The sequence below is a fragment of the Clinocottus analis genome, unplaced genomic scaffold, assembly GCF_023055335.1.
Source record: "Clinocottus analis isolate CAN_PGR_092001 unplaced genomic scaffold, fCliAna1.0.p SCAF_15, whole genome shotgun sequence".
In the NCBI taxonomy this organism is placed as follows: Eukaryota; Metazoa; Chordata; class Actinopteri; order Perciformes; family Cottidae; genus Clinocottus; species Clinocottus analis.
Window position 1 is genome coordinate 17867555 of NW_027175876.1, and position 20389 is coordinate 17887943.

The 20389-nt window shown below is 45.9% G+C and overlaps 2 protein-coding genes across 2 annotated transcripts; both read left to right on the forward strand.

Moving 5' to 3' along the window:
- The first annotated feature begins 7665 nt into the window (after positions 1-7665).
- LOC137785988 (trace amine-associated receptor 1-like) lies at positions 7666-8661 on the forward strand. Its single transcript, XM_068577565.1, has one exon. The coding sequence runs from the start codon at positions 7666-7668 to the stop codon at positions 8659-8661; it is 996 nt and encodes a 331-aa protein (XP_068433666.1).
- A 5511-nt stretch (positions 8662-14172) lies between these two features.
- Positions 14173-15168, forward strand: LOC137785989 (trace amine-associated receptor 1-like). The gene has a single exon (XM_068577566.1). The coding sequence runs from the start codon at positions 14173-14175 to the stop codon at positions 15166-15168; it is 996 nt and encodes a 331-aa protein (XP_068433667.1).
- Positions 15169-20389: the final 5221 nt, after the last annotated feature.

Here is a 20389-nt window from a genome sequence, read left to right on the forward strand (position 1 = left end):
CTGACTGTATGCTGCCCTCAGTGTGTGAGCCGTGATACACACACTCCTTCCTGACATCACAACTCTGAAGACGTTGTCCACAGGTTTAATGACGTAAGAGAGTAAAACTAAAAACACACAAAATAATGATGCATGATGAATACAAATAAATTGCTTTCTTTTCATGCTTACACATACACACAATGTACATATACTGATTCTTCAATGAAATAAAGTGCTTTGTTTTTAACCGCTACTTTCTATGTATTTACTGCTGATTAACCTGCGTATGTTCACGTACACGACTGTATTTTAACATATTTACTAATTTATTCAGTCACATTAACTTTAACAACAGTCACAGCGGAGTAGTCATTAACTATACTAAACCCTAACCACTAACCCTAACCCTAACTATACTACCGATGGACTTTGTGCATAAAACTTTCACAATAATAATCTAATAATAAAACTGTCACTGTGCTGCAATGTCATGTCTGCACTGTGCAGGGTCAGTATGGCGGTTTTGTTGATAGATTTTGACAACGTGCATTGTTGTTGACTCGACGGGGTTGGCCTCTCCCCTTGCTGGCCCTCGCCGGGCGCATTTCCTGGTCTTAACACACGGACCAAGGAGTCTAATGTGCACGCCAGTCAGAGGGTCTGAAACCTCGTTGCACAATGAAAATGAGGCCGGCACGCACTTCGCACCCGTGTGCTCGTGGTGGAGCGGGTGGTGGTGGACTGTATGAACGCGCCGTGTATTCAGTGTGTCGGTCTGTGACAGAAACTGCGTTGACACTTTTTCCTCCAGTCCGTCCGTGACTATGCGGCACTCACTGAAGGCCTAGATCTAAAACCACGGCCACTTCAGGGATCATAAAGGGATGTTTGTTGAAATTGATTGACTGGCTCTCCCCAAAGAAAATCCACCAGCCACCACTGCCAACGATGCTATCAAAAGGCATAAGATGCAGGCAGACTCAACTGGATTGGAAAACTACCGAAAACACATCTCACATCTCTCTTAGAGCATTAAGAAAAAAAAACTCTCTTTCTGGCTCGTATCTCTGACAGACTTCTTCTTCCACATAGAACTCACACTTTCCATCATCATGTTTTTTTAATAATCTAGAGGGAACTATTCAGCCCCGTGTGGCCATTCCTTATCCTTGTCATTGCCCTCTCCTCTTTTCTACTCCGTACACGCCATCCTCCCCACCAATGGTTTATTTCTAAACAGTTATCTTCCTTTGCTCCCCATCTTAGGCATATAGCAGCATATCTAGGGTCTGGAGAAGAGCTAACCTGAGCTAGCCCTAACCAAAAACACTGTCAAAGAGGAAAGTCCTAAGTCTACTCTTAACTAAGCTGACCGTGTCTGCCCCTCTGACTGAAAGTGGAAGCTTATTCCACAGAAGAAGAGCTTGATAACTGAAAGCTCGAGCCCCCAACCTACTTTTTAAGACTCTGGGAACCACAAGTAACCCTGCATTCAATGAACGTAACTCTCTATTGGGGTAATATGGCACTATAGGCTCCTTAAGATATTGTTGTGGTTAAAAAGGTTGTCCCTTGCAGGCAGAAAAGTCCCATGCGCTCTTACTGAGACAAGTCCTGTGGTTTGAATCTGACTTGAGACCCCACAAAATACTCAATCAGATGGCACTTAGTGATTCAACGACGCACAGACCTAGACCAGAGACTGGATGAAGGTTTTCTTTACTCGACGTCAACTTTATTCATAACACCAACAGGTTTACAAATAAAACTGGGTTGGCTCCGGATTCCCCTGACGGCGAGCTGGACACTCAACCCGTCAGAGCCAAAAAACTTGTAAACGCCAAACCATTTGGTAATATACATGATTTGATGAGCAAGCAAAGGTCCCGCCTTTCTTCTCATATTACATAGTTCTCGTCATTTGTTATTGACCAAGTCCCCAATCAGTTCTTAGACAATAGTGTCTGCGTGCGATGTTATGCTGGCCTGTGGCCCATACTCCGGTTTCCCGCTTGAAACCTCCCTTTCGGCCAGTACTTGGATGCGCCCCAGGTCACAGTGACTGCTTTGAAACACCTGAACGCTTCACCAGACGAAGTGTGCAGGTCGTGATATGGCTCCATCCTGTTATTCTGACTGGACTTGACAGCAACATGTTCTTCCTTATGGAACGTTCTAAAGGGTCGTGGGCTTCACAAACTCTGAGAAAGGCCTGGCTTCTGCCAAAAATATGTACTGTGCCCATAGGAACATTAGGAACCTGTGTGTGTGCTTATCTGTTGTAGCTGTTGCTGGCACTACTCATTGGATTTGATATTAACTCATGTGGATAAAATGTTCACTTATATGTGTGTATATAGCTGTGACAACATGATTCTCTAAAACATTTTCCTTCAACAATATAATGGTGCATTACCAGTTCAGGCTTTGTGTGTAAGGATAGGATTTTAAATATGATTCTTAATCTTACAGGAAGCCAGTGGAGAGCAGCTAATACAGGAGTAATATGATCTCTCTTTCTAGTCCTCGTTAGTACACGAGCTGCAGCATTTTGTATCAACACTAGTAATCTAGTCTTGAAGTAACAAATGAGTGGATCAATGTTTCTGCATCATTTTGAGATGTTTTTATGTTACCGTAGGTTAAAAAATGCAGTCCTTTTACGTGTGATCCAAAGGACCCTGTCCTGGTCAAAAATAACTCCAAGATTGGATCTAAGGTGGATGCCAGAGCGATGCCGTCCAGAGAAACTATATCATTAGATAATTGATTTATCAGCCTCCTATCACCGGAAGAATATATCAAGGGTTAGAGGACTTATGTCTCAGCAGGATTTGGAGAAACTTGTCCATGCATTTATCTTCAGTAGACTGGACTACTGTCACGGTGTGTTCACAGGTCTCTGTAAGAAGTCAATCAGAAAGCTGCAGCTGATACAGAACACTTCAGCCTGAGTCCTCACTAATGCTCTGGTCACATCGACCGCGCGCCTCGAGATTTCATGTTGAGTCAATGCACAGCCGCGTTGAAGCTGCGTAGACGCGTATTTCCCAGCGGGCAGCGCGTCAGACGCGAAGAAGCAGCACGAAAAGCTCGTTGGTCGTGGAGCGCATTCGGGTCGACACGCGACTAGAAATTTCCCCAACTTCAGCAGCAAAAATGCGTTATGGTTCATACCGAATGCGTCCAAAAAATTCTTGGCGCGCATTTTTTTCGACGTACGTCGAGAAAATGTGTGTTCACACCAAAAGCAGCAAGACTAATCTATGGGTTCATAATATTATCTGTAGTCCCACAACAGCCTGAATGAAGCCGCTATCAGCTGCTTCTGGAGGACCAGCAGGAGTTTGGTTCAGCACCGGCAGGGCGGCGACGAGCGGACTATCTCAACGCTGATTGGCTGACGCAACTATGACTCACACGTTTTTGCCGCAGTTGGGAAATTTCAACTCGCGCGTCGACCCGAGTTAACTTCGCGACCTGCGGGCTGTTCGTGCTGCTTCTACGCATCTGACGCGCTGCCCGCTAGAAAATACGCGTCCATACGCTTTGAAGCGGCTGTGCATTGACTTTACATGAAATCTCGACGTGCGTCGAAATCTCGACGCGTTCGGCGTGAGTCACAGTTGCGTCAGCCAATCAGCAATGAGATGAATCAAACTGCTGCCGTCACCCGGAAGGAGCTGATAGCGGCTTCATTCAGGCTGTTGTGGGACTGCGGATAATATTATGAACCCAGACACCATGGAGTTTAATGTACCGAGATTTTTGTGACTTCCACAACGAGTATAAAGCAGATCTAGTGATTATTTCATTTATAGTCTATAACGGAAAAGATCGCTCTTTTCAAGGAAAGAAGTGGCTGAGATAAGCCACGCCCCCTTTGTGGCGCCGCGATTAGTTTTGCTGCTTTTGGTGTGAACACACTATTCGACGTGTGTCAAAAAATGACGACGCGCGTCGAATTTTGACGCGCTTGGTGTGAACGGTCCTGGTGTTGGACCAGGAAAGTAGATCACATCGCTCCAGTTCTGAGGTCTTTGCACTGGCTTCCTGTCCAAAGAATTGACTTTAAAATACTGCTGCTGGTTTATAAAGCACTGAATATTTTAGGGCCTAAGTATGTTTGTGATCTGCTGCTACCTCATGAGCCACCCCGTTCTCTTTGCTGTGACTGAAAGATCGTCGTGACCGCTGATACAAGCGGCTGAGATGAGTTTCCTCAGTAGGGTGGCCGGGCTCAGCCTTAGAGATAGGGTAAGGAGATGAGGTTCCTCTGTAGGGCTCAGCCTTAGAGATAGGGTAAGGAGATGAGTTTCCTCTGTAGGGCTCAGCCTTAGAGATAGGGTAAGGAGATGAGTTTCCTCTGTAGGGCCTGACCCCGGACAAGCAGCTGAAAATAGATGGATGGATGTGTTTAATAAAGATAAAATACCCTATTGTTCTATTTACTTATCTATAAAACCCTTTTGTTTGTAAAAATAAAAATAATTAAAAATCTGCCCAATTTTTCAATACCCACCCACAACACTTTATTTTTCAACTTAAGGTAACAAAGACTACTGCAATCGGCCAGTTTACCATTTAATCTGCTAACAATTTAAATGTCTGATTAAGAAAAAAAGTTTAAAAAAAAACGTGAAACATGTTTTGGCAAATATATATATATTTTTTAAAGCATAAAAGTCATTGGTCAACTATGTTCTTTCATTGTATCTTTGACGTTTCATGCAAACAGGAGGCAGTCCCATTCCTGATTGGTCAACAACAATGATGAGGATTAGATAGATGTTCATAAGTATGAAGGTTCTGCACATCAGCACTATTGTGTGGACAATCGTGAGGGGAACGACAGGTATGATGTAGAACTCTTCAGAATTGTTGTTGTGATCACTGATGAATATATTGATGTGTGTGTGTGTGTGTGTGTATGTATATATATATATAAATATATATATATATATATATATATATATATATATATATATATATATATATATAATGTAAACAAAGTGTACATATGATGTATACATTATATTATGTATTGTATGTGTCAGGCTTGACTTAAACATTAATTTCCTAACTTTGCAAAACAAAATATCACGAATAAATGAAGAGAAGTAAATGCACTAAATTGTTTGAAAAGATTTTTTCAGATACCAGATCAGTCTATTGCCTAGATACAATTGGTACATATCAAATCAATAGTTTTTAATAATATGTATTGTCTTTAATTGTAGGAACACTAAACCATGGAACCAGAAGTCACTTTCAACTGGACCAACGCTGTGACTGCCATACATCCCTGCTATGAAATAGATAATTTCCAGTACATACTGACAAAGAACCCTTCCATTATTTGTGTCTTATTATATATTTTCCTCATGTTATTGTGTGTTGTAACAATAAGTGGAAACCTTCTGGTTATAATCTCTGTCTCTTACTTCCAACAGCTCCACACTCCTACTAACTACCTCATTCTCTCTCTGGCTGTAGCTGACCTGCTGGTTGGGGTCATTGTCTTTCCTTTCAGCATGGCTTTCTCACTGAGCTCGTGTGTTTATCATGAGGGTGTATTCTGCAAAGTACGAAACAAGAACATAAAGCCCGATGCCCTGTCTCGTCAGTTCTAGCCTGAAGGTTGCTCTGCTCACCCTCCTGGCATCCTCCCCTTGGAGTGAGTTATTGGTGCAGTGTTCTGGTAGGTGGAGGACAAGGTAAAGTGCCCCCATAAAACACCCAGCTCCCAATGCTTGTCCCGATAACCACCTATTTGTCCAAGACAGTCTCCGCCCCCAGGTCCTCAAGTGGGGTCATTCCTCCCATCTGGCGTGCCATCCGGGAATCAGACGCACCCTGGCACTCGTTAGTGCTTGCCAAGTCTGCGCTCAGCACAAGAGCCCCAAACAAGCTCCCTCTGGTCTTCTTCACCCTGTGCCAATTCCTCATCACCCCTGGTCGCACATCGCACTGGATTTCGTAACCGGCCTACCCAAGTCCAACGGTAACACAGTCATTCTCACGGTCATTGGTCGATTCTCCAAGTCTGCCTGCCTCATTCCACTAACCAAATTGCCTACCGCCAAAAAAACTGCCCAAATTATGTTAGAGGAGGTGTTCCGCCTGCACGGTCTGCCCACGGATGTGGTCTCCGACCGGGGTCCTCAGTTCACCTCGCACTTTTGGACTGAGTTTTGCAGGTTACTGGGGGCCACGGTCAGCTTGTCATCAGGATTCCATCCGCAATCGCATGGACAGGCGGAACGTATGAACCAATAGATGGAGACCGCGTTATGATGCCTCTCATCCTGTAACCCGCAAACCTGGTCCACACAACTCCTGTGGGTTGAGTATGCCCACAACACCCTTCCAAGTTCAGCCACAGGGCTCTCCCCTTTCCAGTGTGCCCGTGGATACCAGCCTACCTTCAGTCTAGGCGTTGTCCAGCGGTGCCGACGCACTTGGAGGCAGGCCCGCTCCATGCTATTGGGCACCTCCGAGCGCTACCAATGGTCAGCCAACAAACGTCGTCCCCCCGCGCCTAAGTACGCTCCAGGACAACGGGTCTGGCTGTCGACTCGGGACTTTCGCCTCTGAGTTGAGTCCAAGAAGTTGGCTCCCCGTTATGTGGGTCCGTTCCCTGTTTCACAGGTCATTAACCCTGCAGCCATCCGGCTGCGTCTACCACCGGCTATGCGAGTCCATCCCGCCTTCCACGTCTCCAGGGTTAAACTTGTCCGAGAAAGCCCGCTTCAGCCCTCCGTCAGACCCCCGCAGCCCCACCCGGCTCATCGACGTGGGCCCCGTCTACACAGTCCGTCACCTGCTCAAATCTCGGCCACGGGGTAGGGGACTACAATACCTCGTTGATTGGGAGGGGTATGGTCCGGAGGAGCGCCAATGGGTCCCTATTGTTCTATTTACTTATAACAACCTTAACCTGTAAAAAAAAGAAGAAAAAAAAATCTGCCCTATTTTTCACCACAACACTTTATTTTTCAACTTAAAGTAATACAAACTACTGCAATCGGCCAGTTTAGCATTTAATATAACTATTTAAATGTCTGGTTTAGAAAAATAGTAAACAAAAAACAAGTTTCACATGTTTTTGCAAAAAGAAAAAAAAAATCAAAGTAGACACATCATTGGTCAACTATGTTCTTTCATTGTATCTTTGACGTTTCATGCAAACAGGAAGCGGTCCCATTCCTGATTGGTCAACAACAATGATGAGGATTAGATAGATGTTCATAAGTATGAAGGTTCTGCACATCAGCACTATTGTGTGGACAATCGTGAGGGGAACAACAGGTATGATGTAGAACTCTTCAGAATTGTTGTTGTGATGACTGATTAATATATATATATATATATATATATATATATATATATATATATATATATATATATATATATATATATATATATGCATATATTCTATACATAGTGTACATATATGATGTATACATTATGTGCTGTATGTTTCAGGCTTGACTTAAACATTAATTTCCTAACTTTGCAAAACAAAATATCACGAATAAATGAAGAGAAGTAAATGTACTAAATTGTTTGAAAAGATTTTTTCAGATACCAGATCAGTCTATTGCCCAGATACAATTGGTACATATCAAATCAATAGTTTTTAATAATATGTATTGTCTTTAATTGTAGGAACACTAAACCATGGAACCAGAAGTCACTTTCAACTGGACCAACGCTGTGACTGCCATACATCCCTGCTATGAAATAGATAATTCCCAGTACATACTGACAAAGAACCCTTCCATTATTTGTGTTTTATTATATATTTTCCTCATGTTATTGTGTGTTGTAACAATAAGTGGAAACCTTCTGGTTATAATCTCTGTCTCTTACTTCCAACAGCTCCACACTCCTACTAACTACCTCATTCTCTCTCTGGCTGTAGCTGACCTGCTGGTTGGGGTCATTGTCTTTCCTTTCAACATGGTTTATTCACTGAGCTCATGCTTTTATCATGAGGGTTTATTCTGCAAAGTACGAAACAGTTTTGATGTATCGCTAAGTTTAGCTTCTATTCTGAACCTGTTTTGTATTTCTATTGACAGATATTATGCAGTATGTCAACCTCTGACTTATAGAACTAAAATAAGCTATCGTGTTATTGTGATCATGATCCTGTTGAGCTGGGGGGCCTCTGGTATGAACGGAGTTAGCTTCATAATTACTAGTTTAAAAAATGCAAATTGTGTGGGACAGTGCATAATTGATAATCACGTAGAAAACAATATTGGACCTATATTGACATTTTATCTCCCAGTGTTAATAATGCTCTGTGTGTATGTTAAGATTTTCCTTGTGGCACAGAGACAGGCACGCAGCATTCAGAACACAACCTGTCAGACAACTAAGTCTGGGGCCAGTAAGACGGAGAGAAAGGCCACCAAAACTCTGGCTATTGTTTTAGGAGTTTTTATAATATGCTGGACTCCTTTCTTTCTTTGTTTCACCTACATGTCTTTTACCAATAGGCCAGCACCAGTTCCTGTGATTGAAAAACTTAACTGGCTGACACTGTCAAATTCAATGCTCAATCCATTTATTTATGCCTTCTTTTACAGCTGGTTCAGATCAGCCTTTAGAATGATCATTTCTGGTAAACTATTTAAAGGTGATTTCACACACTCAAAGCTGTCTTGACTTCCATTCCATTATCCAAACTGCTTGTCCTGTTTAGGGCCGCGGGGCGCTGGAGCCGATCCCAGCTGTCAAGGGGCGAAGGCAGAGTTCACCTGGACAAGTCTCCAATCCATCACAGGGCAGACAGAGACAGACAACTATTAAAGCTCACACTCACACCTACGGGTAATTCACCTACGAGTCCAATTAATCTATGCCGCAACCCATGCTGACATGGGGAGAACATGCAGACTGACACAGAAGGCCGTGCGGTGGTGTTGTGGATAGCACTGACGCCCCACAGCACTGCCCCACAGCAAGAGGGGCAAGGGTTTGGAGAGGGGAGGTTGGATACTGGTCTTGCACGTCCTTCTGTCTTGACTTAAATTACTGATATAGCTTACGATGTGATTGTAATGGTTTGAGTTTTTCTTGTTTCCTGTTTTTTCTGCTGTGTCTAATCACCTGCAGCTAACCCTTGTGTTTAAACCCTGTTTGTCTTCTGCCCTTGTCGGATTGTACTGTGTGTAGACTGTGTGTTTGTCCTGTTAGATGTCCTGTCAGATTCCAGTTATTAAATCCCTGTTTTGATGCTCATTTGTTTCCTGTTCCTTCTTCTGCCTTTTTATAACCCGGTCTGTTTGAAAGCCTGTCCTTGTTTTTTGGACAATAAATTTACTTTAAACAGTTGTCGGGATTTTGAGTCCTCACTTTGTACTTGATAAAGATAATTATCTTAACACGTTGTCACATTGCTGTATTATTAATTTCATTTACAATTATAATATTATTAATATTATAAATGCAAACATATTACAACTGTTATTTAGTAGTGGGTTGTTTTAAATAAATGGTCCAAGAAATAATGAGAAACAATAGTAACTAACACTTACTAGTAATGCTTTCCACTACAAATCTTCTTAAACCGGGGTTGCAGGCTTGATACACCCGCTCTCAATTCATGCTCAATCTTGAGTTTACCCGTATTTTGTTTTGAGAGACGCAAAAGCAGAAAAGCCGACCTCACAGAGGTACGATGTGGCGTGTCTTGACTGTCATGCATTTGTAGCACCCCTATGGGCTAATGTAACCGGCTGATGTATTGGCTTGTTGCAACAACAACAAAATATTTAATTAAACTAAACATTAGTACAAGCCAATCCAGGACAGGCGACACAAATAAATATCCAAGTCAAGGCAGGTCACTTCCTGTATCATTGATACGGCAGGGTGAAAGTGAACGAACGTGACGACTAGTTCCTGTTCAAATCTAATTAAATCAAAAGTAACCAAGAAAGAGTTATAGAAAATAACCTCATAAAGGTTAACACCACTATTGCAACAGTACAACACGATAGGATAATTAAATGTGGACTTCTAAATATTAGATCTTTATCTCCTAAAGCTGTATTAGTAAATTAATTAATATCAGACAATCATATTGATTTGTGTGGTGTCACTGAAACCTGGCTGAGGCATGATGAATATGTTAGTCTAAATCGGGGGTCGGCAACCTGTGGCTCTAGAGCCGCATCTTTAGCGCCGCCCTAGTGGCTCAATGGAGCTTTTTCAAAAATGTATGAAAAAGGCAAAAGATGGGGGTTAAATATATCTTTTGTTTTAATATGGTTTCTGTAGCAGGACAAACATTCTTAACGTTTTCCAATGCTGTAAAAATGTGAAGAAAAATATAAAATTTCAACACTTCTGTCAACGAAGATTTGCGTCATAGCCCGTGTTACCTCCGTGAATCGCCACCTTAACGTGGTGGAGGAGTTTGAGTGGCTCAGTGATCCTGGGAGCTATGTTGTCCGGGGCGTCAGCCCCTGGTAGGGTCTCCCAAGGCAAACAGGTCTCGGGGGAGAGCCCAGACTAAGAGCGGTTCAAAAAACCCTGATGGAAAGCAGCACTACGAGTTTAGTCACCTCGCCCGGACAAGGGAAACCGGGGCACCCTCCCGGAGCCAGACCCGGGAGGCGAGCTCGTCGGCGAGCGTCTGGTGGCCGGGCCTTCGCCCATGGGGCCCGGTCGGGCTCAGCCCGAAAGAACAACATGGTGCCGCAGCCACTCCGTGGACTCACCACCCGCGGAGAGGATCATCGGGGTCGGGTGCAATGCAGATCGGGCGGCAGGCCAGGCAGAAGACCTGGGCGAGCCGATCGCCGGCAGCATGGACTAGCTCTAGGGACGTGGAACGTCACCTCGCTTGCGGGGAAAGAGCCGGAGCTGGTGCAGGAGGTGGAGCGGTACCAGCTAGATATAGTTGGGCTCACCTCCACGCACCGCAAGGGCTCTGGAACCAAGCTCCTGGAGAAGGGTTGCACTTTGTCCTTTTCTGGAGTTGCCCAGGGTGAGAGGCGCCCGGGGGGGGGGGAGGATACTCACGAGCCCCCGGCTGAGCGCCGCTATGTTGGAGTTTTTTCCAGTGAGCGAGAGGGTCGCCTCTCTGCGCCTCCGGGTCGCGGGGAGTAAGGCTCTGACTGTTGTTTGTGCTTATGCACCGAACAGCAGCTCGGAGTATCCGGCCTTGTTGGAGTCGGTTGGAGGGGTCCTGGAGAGGGCGCCTCCTGCCGACTCTATAGTTCTCCTGGGAGACTTCAACAGTCACGTGGGTAATGACAGTGAAACTTGGCGGGGGGTGATTGGGAGGAACGGCTTGCCCGATCTGAACCCGAACGGTGTTCTGTTGTTGGACTTCTGTGCTAGCCACGGTTTGGCCATCACAAACACCATGTTCGAGCATAAGGTGGTTCATAAGTGTACGTGGTACCAGAACACCTTACGCCAAAGATCAATGATCGACTTTGTAATCGTATCATCTGATCTGCGGCCGTATGTCTTGGACACTCGGGTGAAGAGAGGAGCAGAGCTGTCAACTGATCACCACCTGGTGGTGAGTTGGATCAGATGGCCAGGGAGGCGGCTGGAAAGACCTGGCAAGCCCAAACGTGTTGTGAGGGTGAACTGGGAACGTCTGGCTGAGGATCCTGTCCGGAAGGTCTTCGACTCCCACCTCCTGATGAACTTTTCACGCATCCTGAGGGAGGTTGGGGACATGGAATCCGAGTGGACCTTGTTCAAAGCCTCTATTGTGGAAGCTGCCGCCAGGAGTTGGGGTCGGAAGGTCGTCGGTGCCTGTCACGGCGGTAACCCGAGAACCCGGTGGTGGACACCCGGGGTGAGGGAAGCCGTCAAGCTGAAGAAGGAGGCCTTTCGGGCCTGGTTGGACCAGGGATCTCCTGAAGCAGCTGATGGGTACCGGCAGGCCAAGAGGGCTGCATCTGCGGCGGTAGCGGATGCTAAAACTCGGTCATGGGAAGAGTTCGGGGAGGCCATGGAGAAGGACTTTCGGTTGGCCTCAAAGAGGTTCTGGCAAACCATCCGGCGGATCAGAAAGGGAAAGCAGGGCCTACCCCAGGCTGTTCTCAGCGAGGGAGGGGAACTGCTGACTCGGACTGGGGACATCGTCGGGCGGTGGAAAGAGCACTTTGAGGAACTCCTAAACCCGGCCAACATGTCCCCTGGGGAGGGGGCAGTGCCTGAAGACCTTGGGGTGGGTGCACCCATATCCCTGGCAGAGGTCACTAAGGTAGTTAAAGAGCTTCTTGGTGGCAAGGCGCCGGGGGTGGATGAAATCCGCCCTGAGATGCTGAAAGCGCTGGACATTGCTGGGCTGTCTTGGCTGACACGCCTTTTCAGTGTCGCATGGGGGTCGGGAACAGTGCCCATGGACTGGCAGACCGGGGTGGTGGTTCCCATCTTCAAGAAGGGGGACCGGAGAGTGTGCTCAGACTATCGTGGTATCACACTGCTCAGCCTCCCGGGAAAAGCTTATGCCAGGGTGCTGGAAAGGAGACTCCGACCGCTTGTCGAACCTCGGATTCAAGAGGAGCAGTGCGGATTCCGTCCCGGTTGTGGAACAGTGGACCAGCTCTTTACCCTCAAAGACTACAGGCGGTGGGCGTCATGGGGGTTTGCCCAACCAGTCTACATGTGCGTTGTGGACTTGGAGAAGGCTTTCGACCGGGTCCCTCGTGGCGTTTTGCAGCTGAGTGTGAAGCGGCAGGGATGAGAGTTAGCGCCTCCAAATCTGAGGCCATGGGAAACCGGTGGATTGCTCCCTTCAGGTGGGGACAACATGCCTGCCCCAAGCGAAGGAGTTCAAGTACCTCGGGGTCTTGTTCACGAGTGAGGGTAAGGTGGAGCGAGAGATCGACAGGCGGATCGGTGCGGCTGCAGCAGTAAAACAGGCGCTGTACCGGTCCGTCTTGGTGAAGAGGGAGCTAAGTCGGAAGGCGAAGCTCTCTATTTACTGGTCGGTCTACGTTCCAACCCTCACCTATGGTCACCAACTCTGGGTCGTGACCGAAAGAACGAGGTCGCGGATACATGCGGCCGAAATGAGCTTCCTCCGTAGAGTGGCCGGGCTCAGCCTTAGAGATAGGGTAAGGAGCTCGGACATCAAGAAGGAGCTTAGAGTCGAGCCGCTGCTCCTCCGTATCGAAAGGAGAAGACCCAGGACACGCTGGAGGGATTATATCTCCCGGCTGGCCTGGGAACATCTCGGGGTCCCCAGAACGAGCTGGAAAATGTTGCGGGTGAGAGGGAAGCCTGGGTCGGTCTGCTGGGTGCTGCCACCGCGACCCGACCCCGGATAAGCGGTGGAAAAGGGATGGATGGATGGAACAGTAAAGGAGTATTCTCCAAATGGCGCTCTAGGGTTGACATTTTGAATTACAAAGTATTTTAATGAGTGACCTATAGAGGGTTAACAACTTTTATCTGGAAAAAAAAAAATCTAACCAATTTTTCAATTCCCACACTTTATTTTCCAATTTTTTTTATTTAAAAAAAAACAACAACAAACTATTCCAATCAGCCAGTTTACCATTTAATTTGCCAACAATTTAAATGTGTGGTTGAGAATGAAATTAAAAAAAAAAAAAAAAAAGTGGCAAAAAAAAAAAAAATCAAAGTAAACACATCATTGGTCAACTATGTTCTTTCATTGTATCTTTGCTGTCTCATGCAAACAGGAGGCAGTCCCATTCCTGATTGGTCAACAACAATGATGAGGATTAGATAGATGTTCATAAGTATGAAGGTTCTACACATCAGCACTATTGTGTGGACAATCGTGAGGGGAACAACAGGTATGATGTAGAACTCTTCAGAATTGTTGTTGTGATCACTGATTAATATATTGATGTGTGTGTGTGTGTGTGTGTGTATGTATATATATATATATATATATATATATATATATATATATATATATATAATCTAAACAAAGTGTACATATGATGTATACATTATATTATGTATTGTATGTGTCAGGCTTGACTTAAACATTAATTTCCTAACTTTGCAAAACAAAATATCACGAATAAATGAAGAGAAGTAAATGTACTAAATTGTTTGAAAAGATTTTTTCAGATACCAGATCAGTCTATTGCCCAGATACAATTGGTACATATCAAATCAATAGTTTTTAATAATATGTATTGTCTTTAATTGTAGGAACACTAAACCATGGAACCAGAAGTCACTTTCAACTGGACCAACGCTGTGACTGCCATACATCCCTGCTATGAAATAGATAATTTCCAGTACATACTGACAAAGAACCCTTCCATTATTTGTGTCTTATTATATATTTTCCTCATGTTATTGTGTGTTGTAACAATATGTGGAAACCTTCTGGTTATAATCTCTGTCTCTTACTTCCAACAGCTCCACACTCCTACTAACTACCTCATTCTCTCTCTGGCTGTAGCTGACCTGCTGGTTGGGGTCATTGTCTTTCCTTTCAGCATGGCTTTCTCACTGAGCTCGTGTGTTTATCATGAGGGTGTAATCTGCAAAGTGCGAAGCGGTGTTGATATATCACTTAGCTCAGCTTCTATTCTGAACCTGTGTTGTATTTCTATTGACAGATATTATGCAGTATGTCAACCTCTGACTTATAGAACTAAAATAAGCGATCGTGTTATTGTGATCATGATCCTGGTGAGCTGGGGGGTCTCTGTTCTAATTGGAGTTAGCATCATAATTGCTGGATTAAATAATGAAAAATGTGAGGAAAGATGTTTAATTGATGTTCTCCTAGAAAACACTATTGGACCTATATTGACATTTTATCTCCCAGTGTTAATAATGCTCTGTATCTATGTTAAGATTTTCCTTGTGGCACAGAAACAGGCACGCAGCATTCAGAACACAACCTGTCAGACAACACAGTCTGGGGCCAGTAAGACGGAGAGAAAGGCCACCAAAACTCTGGCTATTGTTTTAGGAGTTTTTATAATATGTTTGACTCCTTTCTTTCTTTGTGTCACTGTTCTGCCTTTTAATAATAATCCAGTACCAATTCCTGTAATTGAAACACTAAACTGGCTTACACTGTCAAATTCAATGCTCAATCCATTTATTTATGCCTTCTTTTACAGCTGGTTCAGATCAGGCTTTAGAATGATCATTTCTGGAAAGATATTTCAAGGTGACTTTACTAACTCAAAACTGTGTTGAATTCCTTATAAGGCTCATGTTGTGATTTTTGCAATCAATATGATTATCACACTTTGTCACTCTACTTGTTCTCAGAACTGCCAATTCATACAAAAAAACAAACAAAAAAATAATTATACATATATATATATATATATATATATATATATATATATATATATATATATATATATATATATATATATATATAGAAGTGGGTTGTTTAAAATAAATGTTCCAAGAAATAATGTGAAACAATAGTTGACAAACCAAGGATGTTTACTCATAAATTGCTCTGCTACCCATGATCCAAACTTTATATACAAATAATATGAATAAACAAATCAAACAAAAAGTGGTTTTACTTAATTAAAGGTAACTTAGCTTAACATAACCTCACAGGCACACAGCTACACCATAATGTTCTTCCTCCTGGAACATCCAAAGGCACATGGTTAATTACAGCCTCCAATCAGCAGGAAGAACCTATCTTGCACCAGATAAAACTTGTAGATAAAACTTAATTTCTTTAAACCTCCTACCCAATCACATTTCTATTAAAGAGCAGCCTGGTCTAGAGCAGGGGTGAGCAAACCTTTTGGCTCGGGGGCCACAATGAGTTTTACAATTTAACAGACGGCCGGCCTAACATAGTAAAGCTGTGTTCACAACAAACGCATTGCGAATGTAACTCGCGCCTGAAAGGGGCTGTGGCTTATCTCTGCGGCTTATCTTCGTCCGCTAGCCACCATTTGATTAACCACTAGTTCTGCTTTATACATGTTTGTTTGTAACGCCCCCATCCACAGCTGAGCGCAACCCCACCCCACTGCCACAATGCTGTGTAAATTCTACATAAGAAGGAACATCAAACTCCATAGTGTCTGGATTCATAGTATCATCTGTAGTCCCACACTGAATAACGGCCGCTATCAGCGCTATTTCAGGCGGCAAGACGGTGGAACGCTGTGTTTGCGCCCCTGAAAGTTTGCTTTTTCTTGCCACCATTCATTTATTCTACTCGCGTGTCAAATTTGCAATGGTTTTGTTGTGAATGCAGCATTAGCATACTTGGTGGAAAAATGGCAGCTGATATTGTACTCTTTCAATTGCAACTGTTTCTTAGCAAAAAAGACATACAGGATTTGATCTTACTTCTGTGGAAAAATATTGGGCAGTCCACTTTTTATTAAACACTCAGCACTCACTGTGGACATTGTTACAGAAGAACTGGATGCAGGAACCCGGCTACTGAAACACAATCAACACATCCACTACCTCCTTAACTCAGTCTCCACATCGCTCCTTAACTGATCACGATGGATTTCGATCTAACCCTGAACCCCTCGGACGACGAGCTCTTCCCTTTCCAGCCGTCAGGTCCCGATCCCCCGGAGATCCCTCCTTCCCCTACGATCGTTTGCCGCCAGCTTCCCCGGCTGCAATCTACCACCCACTTACTCTGGAACTCCCGACAGAGACCCTCGGACACCCCTGCACCAGCCGCCAGCCTCGGAGCGAAATCCTCGCTGCGGCAATCGCCCGCCGGGTTGCGATCCAGCCGCCGAGCTACGGCCAAAGCGACAGAATTCTCTGCCAGACCCCACCCGGTCAGCAGCTGGACGGTCCACCAGCTTAAAACCGCACTCACCCAGCAAAACACCACAGCCGCCCTCATACAGCCTGCACACTTACCCCATACACATGCTCCTTAACCCCCCCCCCGCACCTCGCACCTCGCCTTTGGCCACCCTCACTCTAACAGCAGGGACCTCTGCTGGGGCTCTGGCCAAAACTCCCGCCTTCCTCTTCTCGCTCTCCCTCATCCTCATCGCCCCTTTCACCCTCAACCATCCTTTCACCTTCAACCACCCATTCCCCATAACCCAAATGTATTTTACTCTGACTACCACACCATGCAGCGCCCCCCTGTTTCCACAGCACCGTTCCCCAGCTTCCCTCAGTCCTTCTTTCCTCCTTTCGCCAGCTCCACCCTAGCCACAGCTTGACCTCCAACACGCCTGCCTGTACCCGCCCGACCTTCCCCACTGTCACACACGCTCAGGCAGCAAATCCTTACTGGTAATTTCATCAACCTAGCCCAGCTCATCCTCCTTTCCCCATGCAACACCCATATTCCCAGAGAACTGCTCACCGTTTTTGGGTCCATAGATCTAAAACAGCCCCTCCCCACCCGGTCCAAGGAGCTCACCACGACTGAGTTTGCGTACACATTTTCCCTGTACCGAGATGTCATCTGCACTGCCTACACTGAACAGAGGCCCGATCTGGACGACTACCTTACTCTTATCCGAGTTCTAGCTCTGCGCTTTGGCGGCAACGGCTTCTACACATACCACACCCTGTTTTCCGCAGAAGCTGCCGGCCGCGTGCAACAGTACAAAGAAAGGCACCTACTGGGGCGCACTGGACTCTGAAACTTACTGCAGAGTCTTCGCAGCCCGCCGTTTCCTAAACTGGGAGCTCTTTGGCGCACCGTCCCATCCAGCCGCACCATGCAGCCTTACTCCACAATCCAGTCCAGCAAAACCTTCATAAGTATCTCAGCACACCCATCAACTTACACGCGTTAGCCGACTACCAGCTCATTAGCCATCTTTTACAGGGCCTTAAACACAGCGTCCACCCACCCCTTCTAAGGCAGAAACCTCAAATCTGCCACCTGCGAGCCCAACATAGTTGACGAACTCCTGGCCAAAGAAGTCAAAAATGCGTTCATAATCGGCCCGCCCGTCCTTTCCTACCTTCAGGATAAACCCCATCGGGATAGCCACCAGAAAAATCTCCGGGAAAAATAGACTGACAATAGACCTATCATCTCCCTGCGGCACTTTCATACCCAGCATCAACAGCCTTATCCCAAGCCCGGACTACTCCATGCAGTACACCACCATCAGCCCATCATATCCCTCATCTGCCGAGCGGGCCACGCAGCATGGCTGTCCAAAGGGGATATTACCAAAGCCTTCAAGGTCATGCTAATCCATCCAGACTACTGGCGTTCTCTGGAAGGGAAACTACTATTTCGCAGTGCGCCTGACTCTACGGATGCAGGAGCAGCCCAAAAGTCTTTGACTTCTTAGCCGAAGCTCTGTGCTGGATCTTAACCAACAACCACAAACTCCCATATGTCATACACCTCCTGGACGACTTCCTCATAGTCACACCTTCCTCCTGCCCCCAGCACTCGGCCTCTATACCCTGACCTTGCGTTTAATGAACTCGGAGTATCACTCTCCGCTGAGAAAACTGCAGGTCCCGCCATGTCCCTAGAATTCCTGGGCATCACCCTCGATTCAGTTCTGTTCCAAGACTCACCCTAGTCTCGGCCTGGCACTAATTTATCATCCGGACAACACACATCAACCACACAAAAGCCTTTGCCGATGCACTCCCGGTTTTCTTTTCAGAAATTCAGGCAATTAGCACCAGCCTTGGACCCACGGCCAATCCCGGTCCCACCGTTTTTAGCCACAGTCTCTAACTAACCCCATAATTCGCACAGTTGGCCGCTGCCTCCTAAGATGCCATCCTCAACAGCATTGCCCCCACTACACTCTCCTCGTACCTTATGGGATGGAACAGCTTCGAAGCTTTCAACGCCGTCTCCAGTCTGCCATTCTCGTCACTCGACGTCCTCACCCTCACACACTTCATTACGCATGCCCATTCCATCCTGACAATAAAAGCCTCCACAACACGGGCCGGCTCAGAGTTCACCACCCCAAGCGCCGATCATCAGCCGTCAAGACACGCGACCATATCCGACATTTCAGTCTTTCCTCCCGATACCATCATCTATCTTCTCAAGCACAGCAAAAACAACCAACACAGTCCGCCCCAACCCATTCACCTCTTCCGGCTGGACTTGTTCCTCAGACCGTACGAGCCCATCCACGACGATCAGAACCTCAGATCAACCAGTCACACGACCGGACAAGACCCTCTCTTTTTTTTCACAGAGACCGGAGAGGGAGCCACCCGAGCCTGGTTTCATAACCACCTTCGCCAGATCCCAGCAAGATCCGGAATACCCCCCGAATCATACTCGGGCCATTCCTTCTGCATTGGCGCTGCCTCCACCGCTTCGAGTCAGGGAATCCCTGACCACGTTATCAAACTGCTTGGCCGCTGGTCTTCATCGACGTACCTTACATACATCCGCTCAAACCTGAGCGACATCAAAAACGCTCACAGGCACCTGTCCACATAAGCCGTCGTTTTAGGGACTCTGAACCACAGAGATGCCAAGAGACGGCCCCAACCCACTCAACTTCCCTGATGCCTAACGGCCACACACCTCAACCGGCGCAACAAACCCGCCTCTTTCTCCCCACCCCTTAACCCACATCCCTCACTCCCTTCCCTCATCCCTTGCCCCTCTTCCCTCATCCCTAACCTCCCCCCATCTCTTGCCCGCCCATCCATCACCCTCTACCCTCACGCTCTTCCCCTCTTTCTTCTACCCTCATGCCTCTTCCTTTTGACCCCTTCCCCAGTTGAAGAACCTAACGGTTCCGAATAAACCTTTCACCAACGGCAGTCACGAGTAGGGTGGTCCTTGTTAAGAGTAAAAAGCATCAAGAAACATCAATGCTGGTCTGTAGCATTCCTCATGCTTCAGGAAACTCAAGTTAAGAACTGAAAAACGCTACAGCGGTTGACAGGCCTGGCACCTGGATCTGATTAATGGGAGGGTACTTACAATATTTTGTTGTACAGTCACATCGTAATAGAGATTAGTCTGACACTTTTATTTCTTCTAAATTCAGCTGAGGGCGCAGCGGGTGCTACTTACGTGACAGGGTAAAAACTTGAGTCATGGTTGCACATTTATGAAATTGCACTGCCGAAGTGCATGCTGGGTAAAGATCGCCCACTTAACGTAATATTTTGTCACACAGGAGACTCTGCGACAGAATTTGACAGGACGACCCAGCATGCAGTTCGGTGGTGTAATTTTAGAAATGTGAAACCTTGACTGAAGTTCTTATAGCCGCCCCCTGTGGTTTTGACCTGAATAGTAAATCTTTCTGCCTGATGATGGATATGATAACGAACTGTTGGTTTACAGTATGTCTGACAGGCCTGCTCACAGTGCTGGGCCTGGAGGTGTCTTCTTAACTTAATATAAGAACACCCAATGGGCCTTGGTTTGCTAAGCCTTGTTTTAGAGTGTCTGGACGTCTGATTCGTCACAAAAATGACACTAAATAAAAAA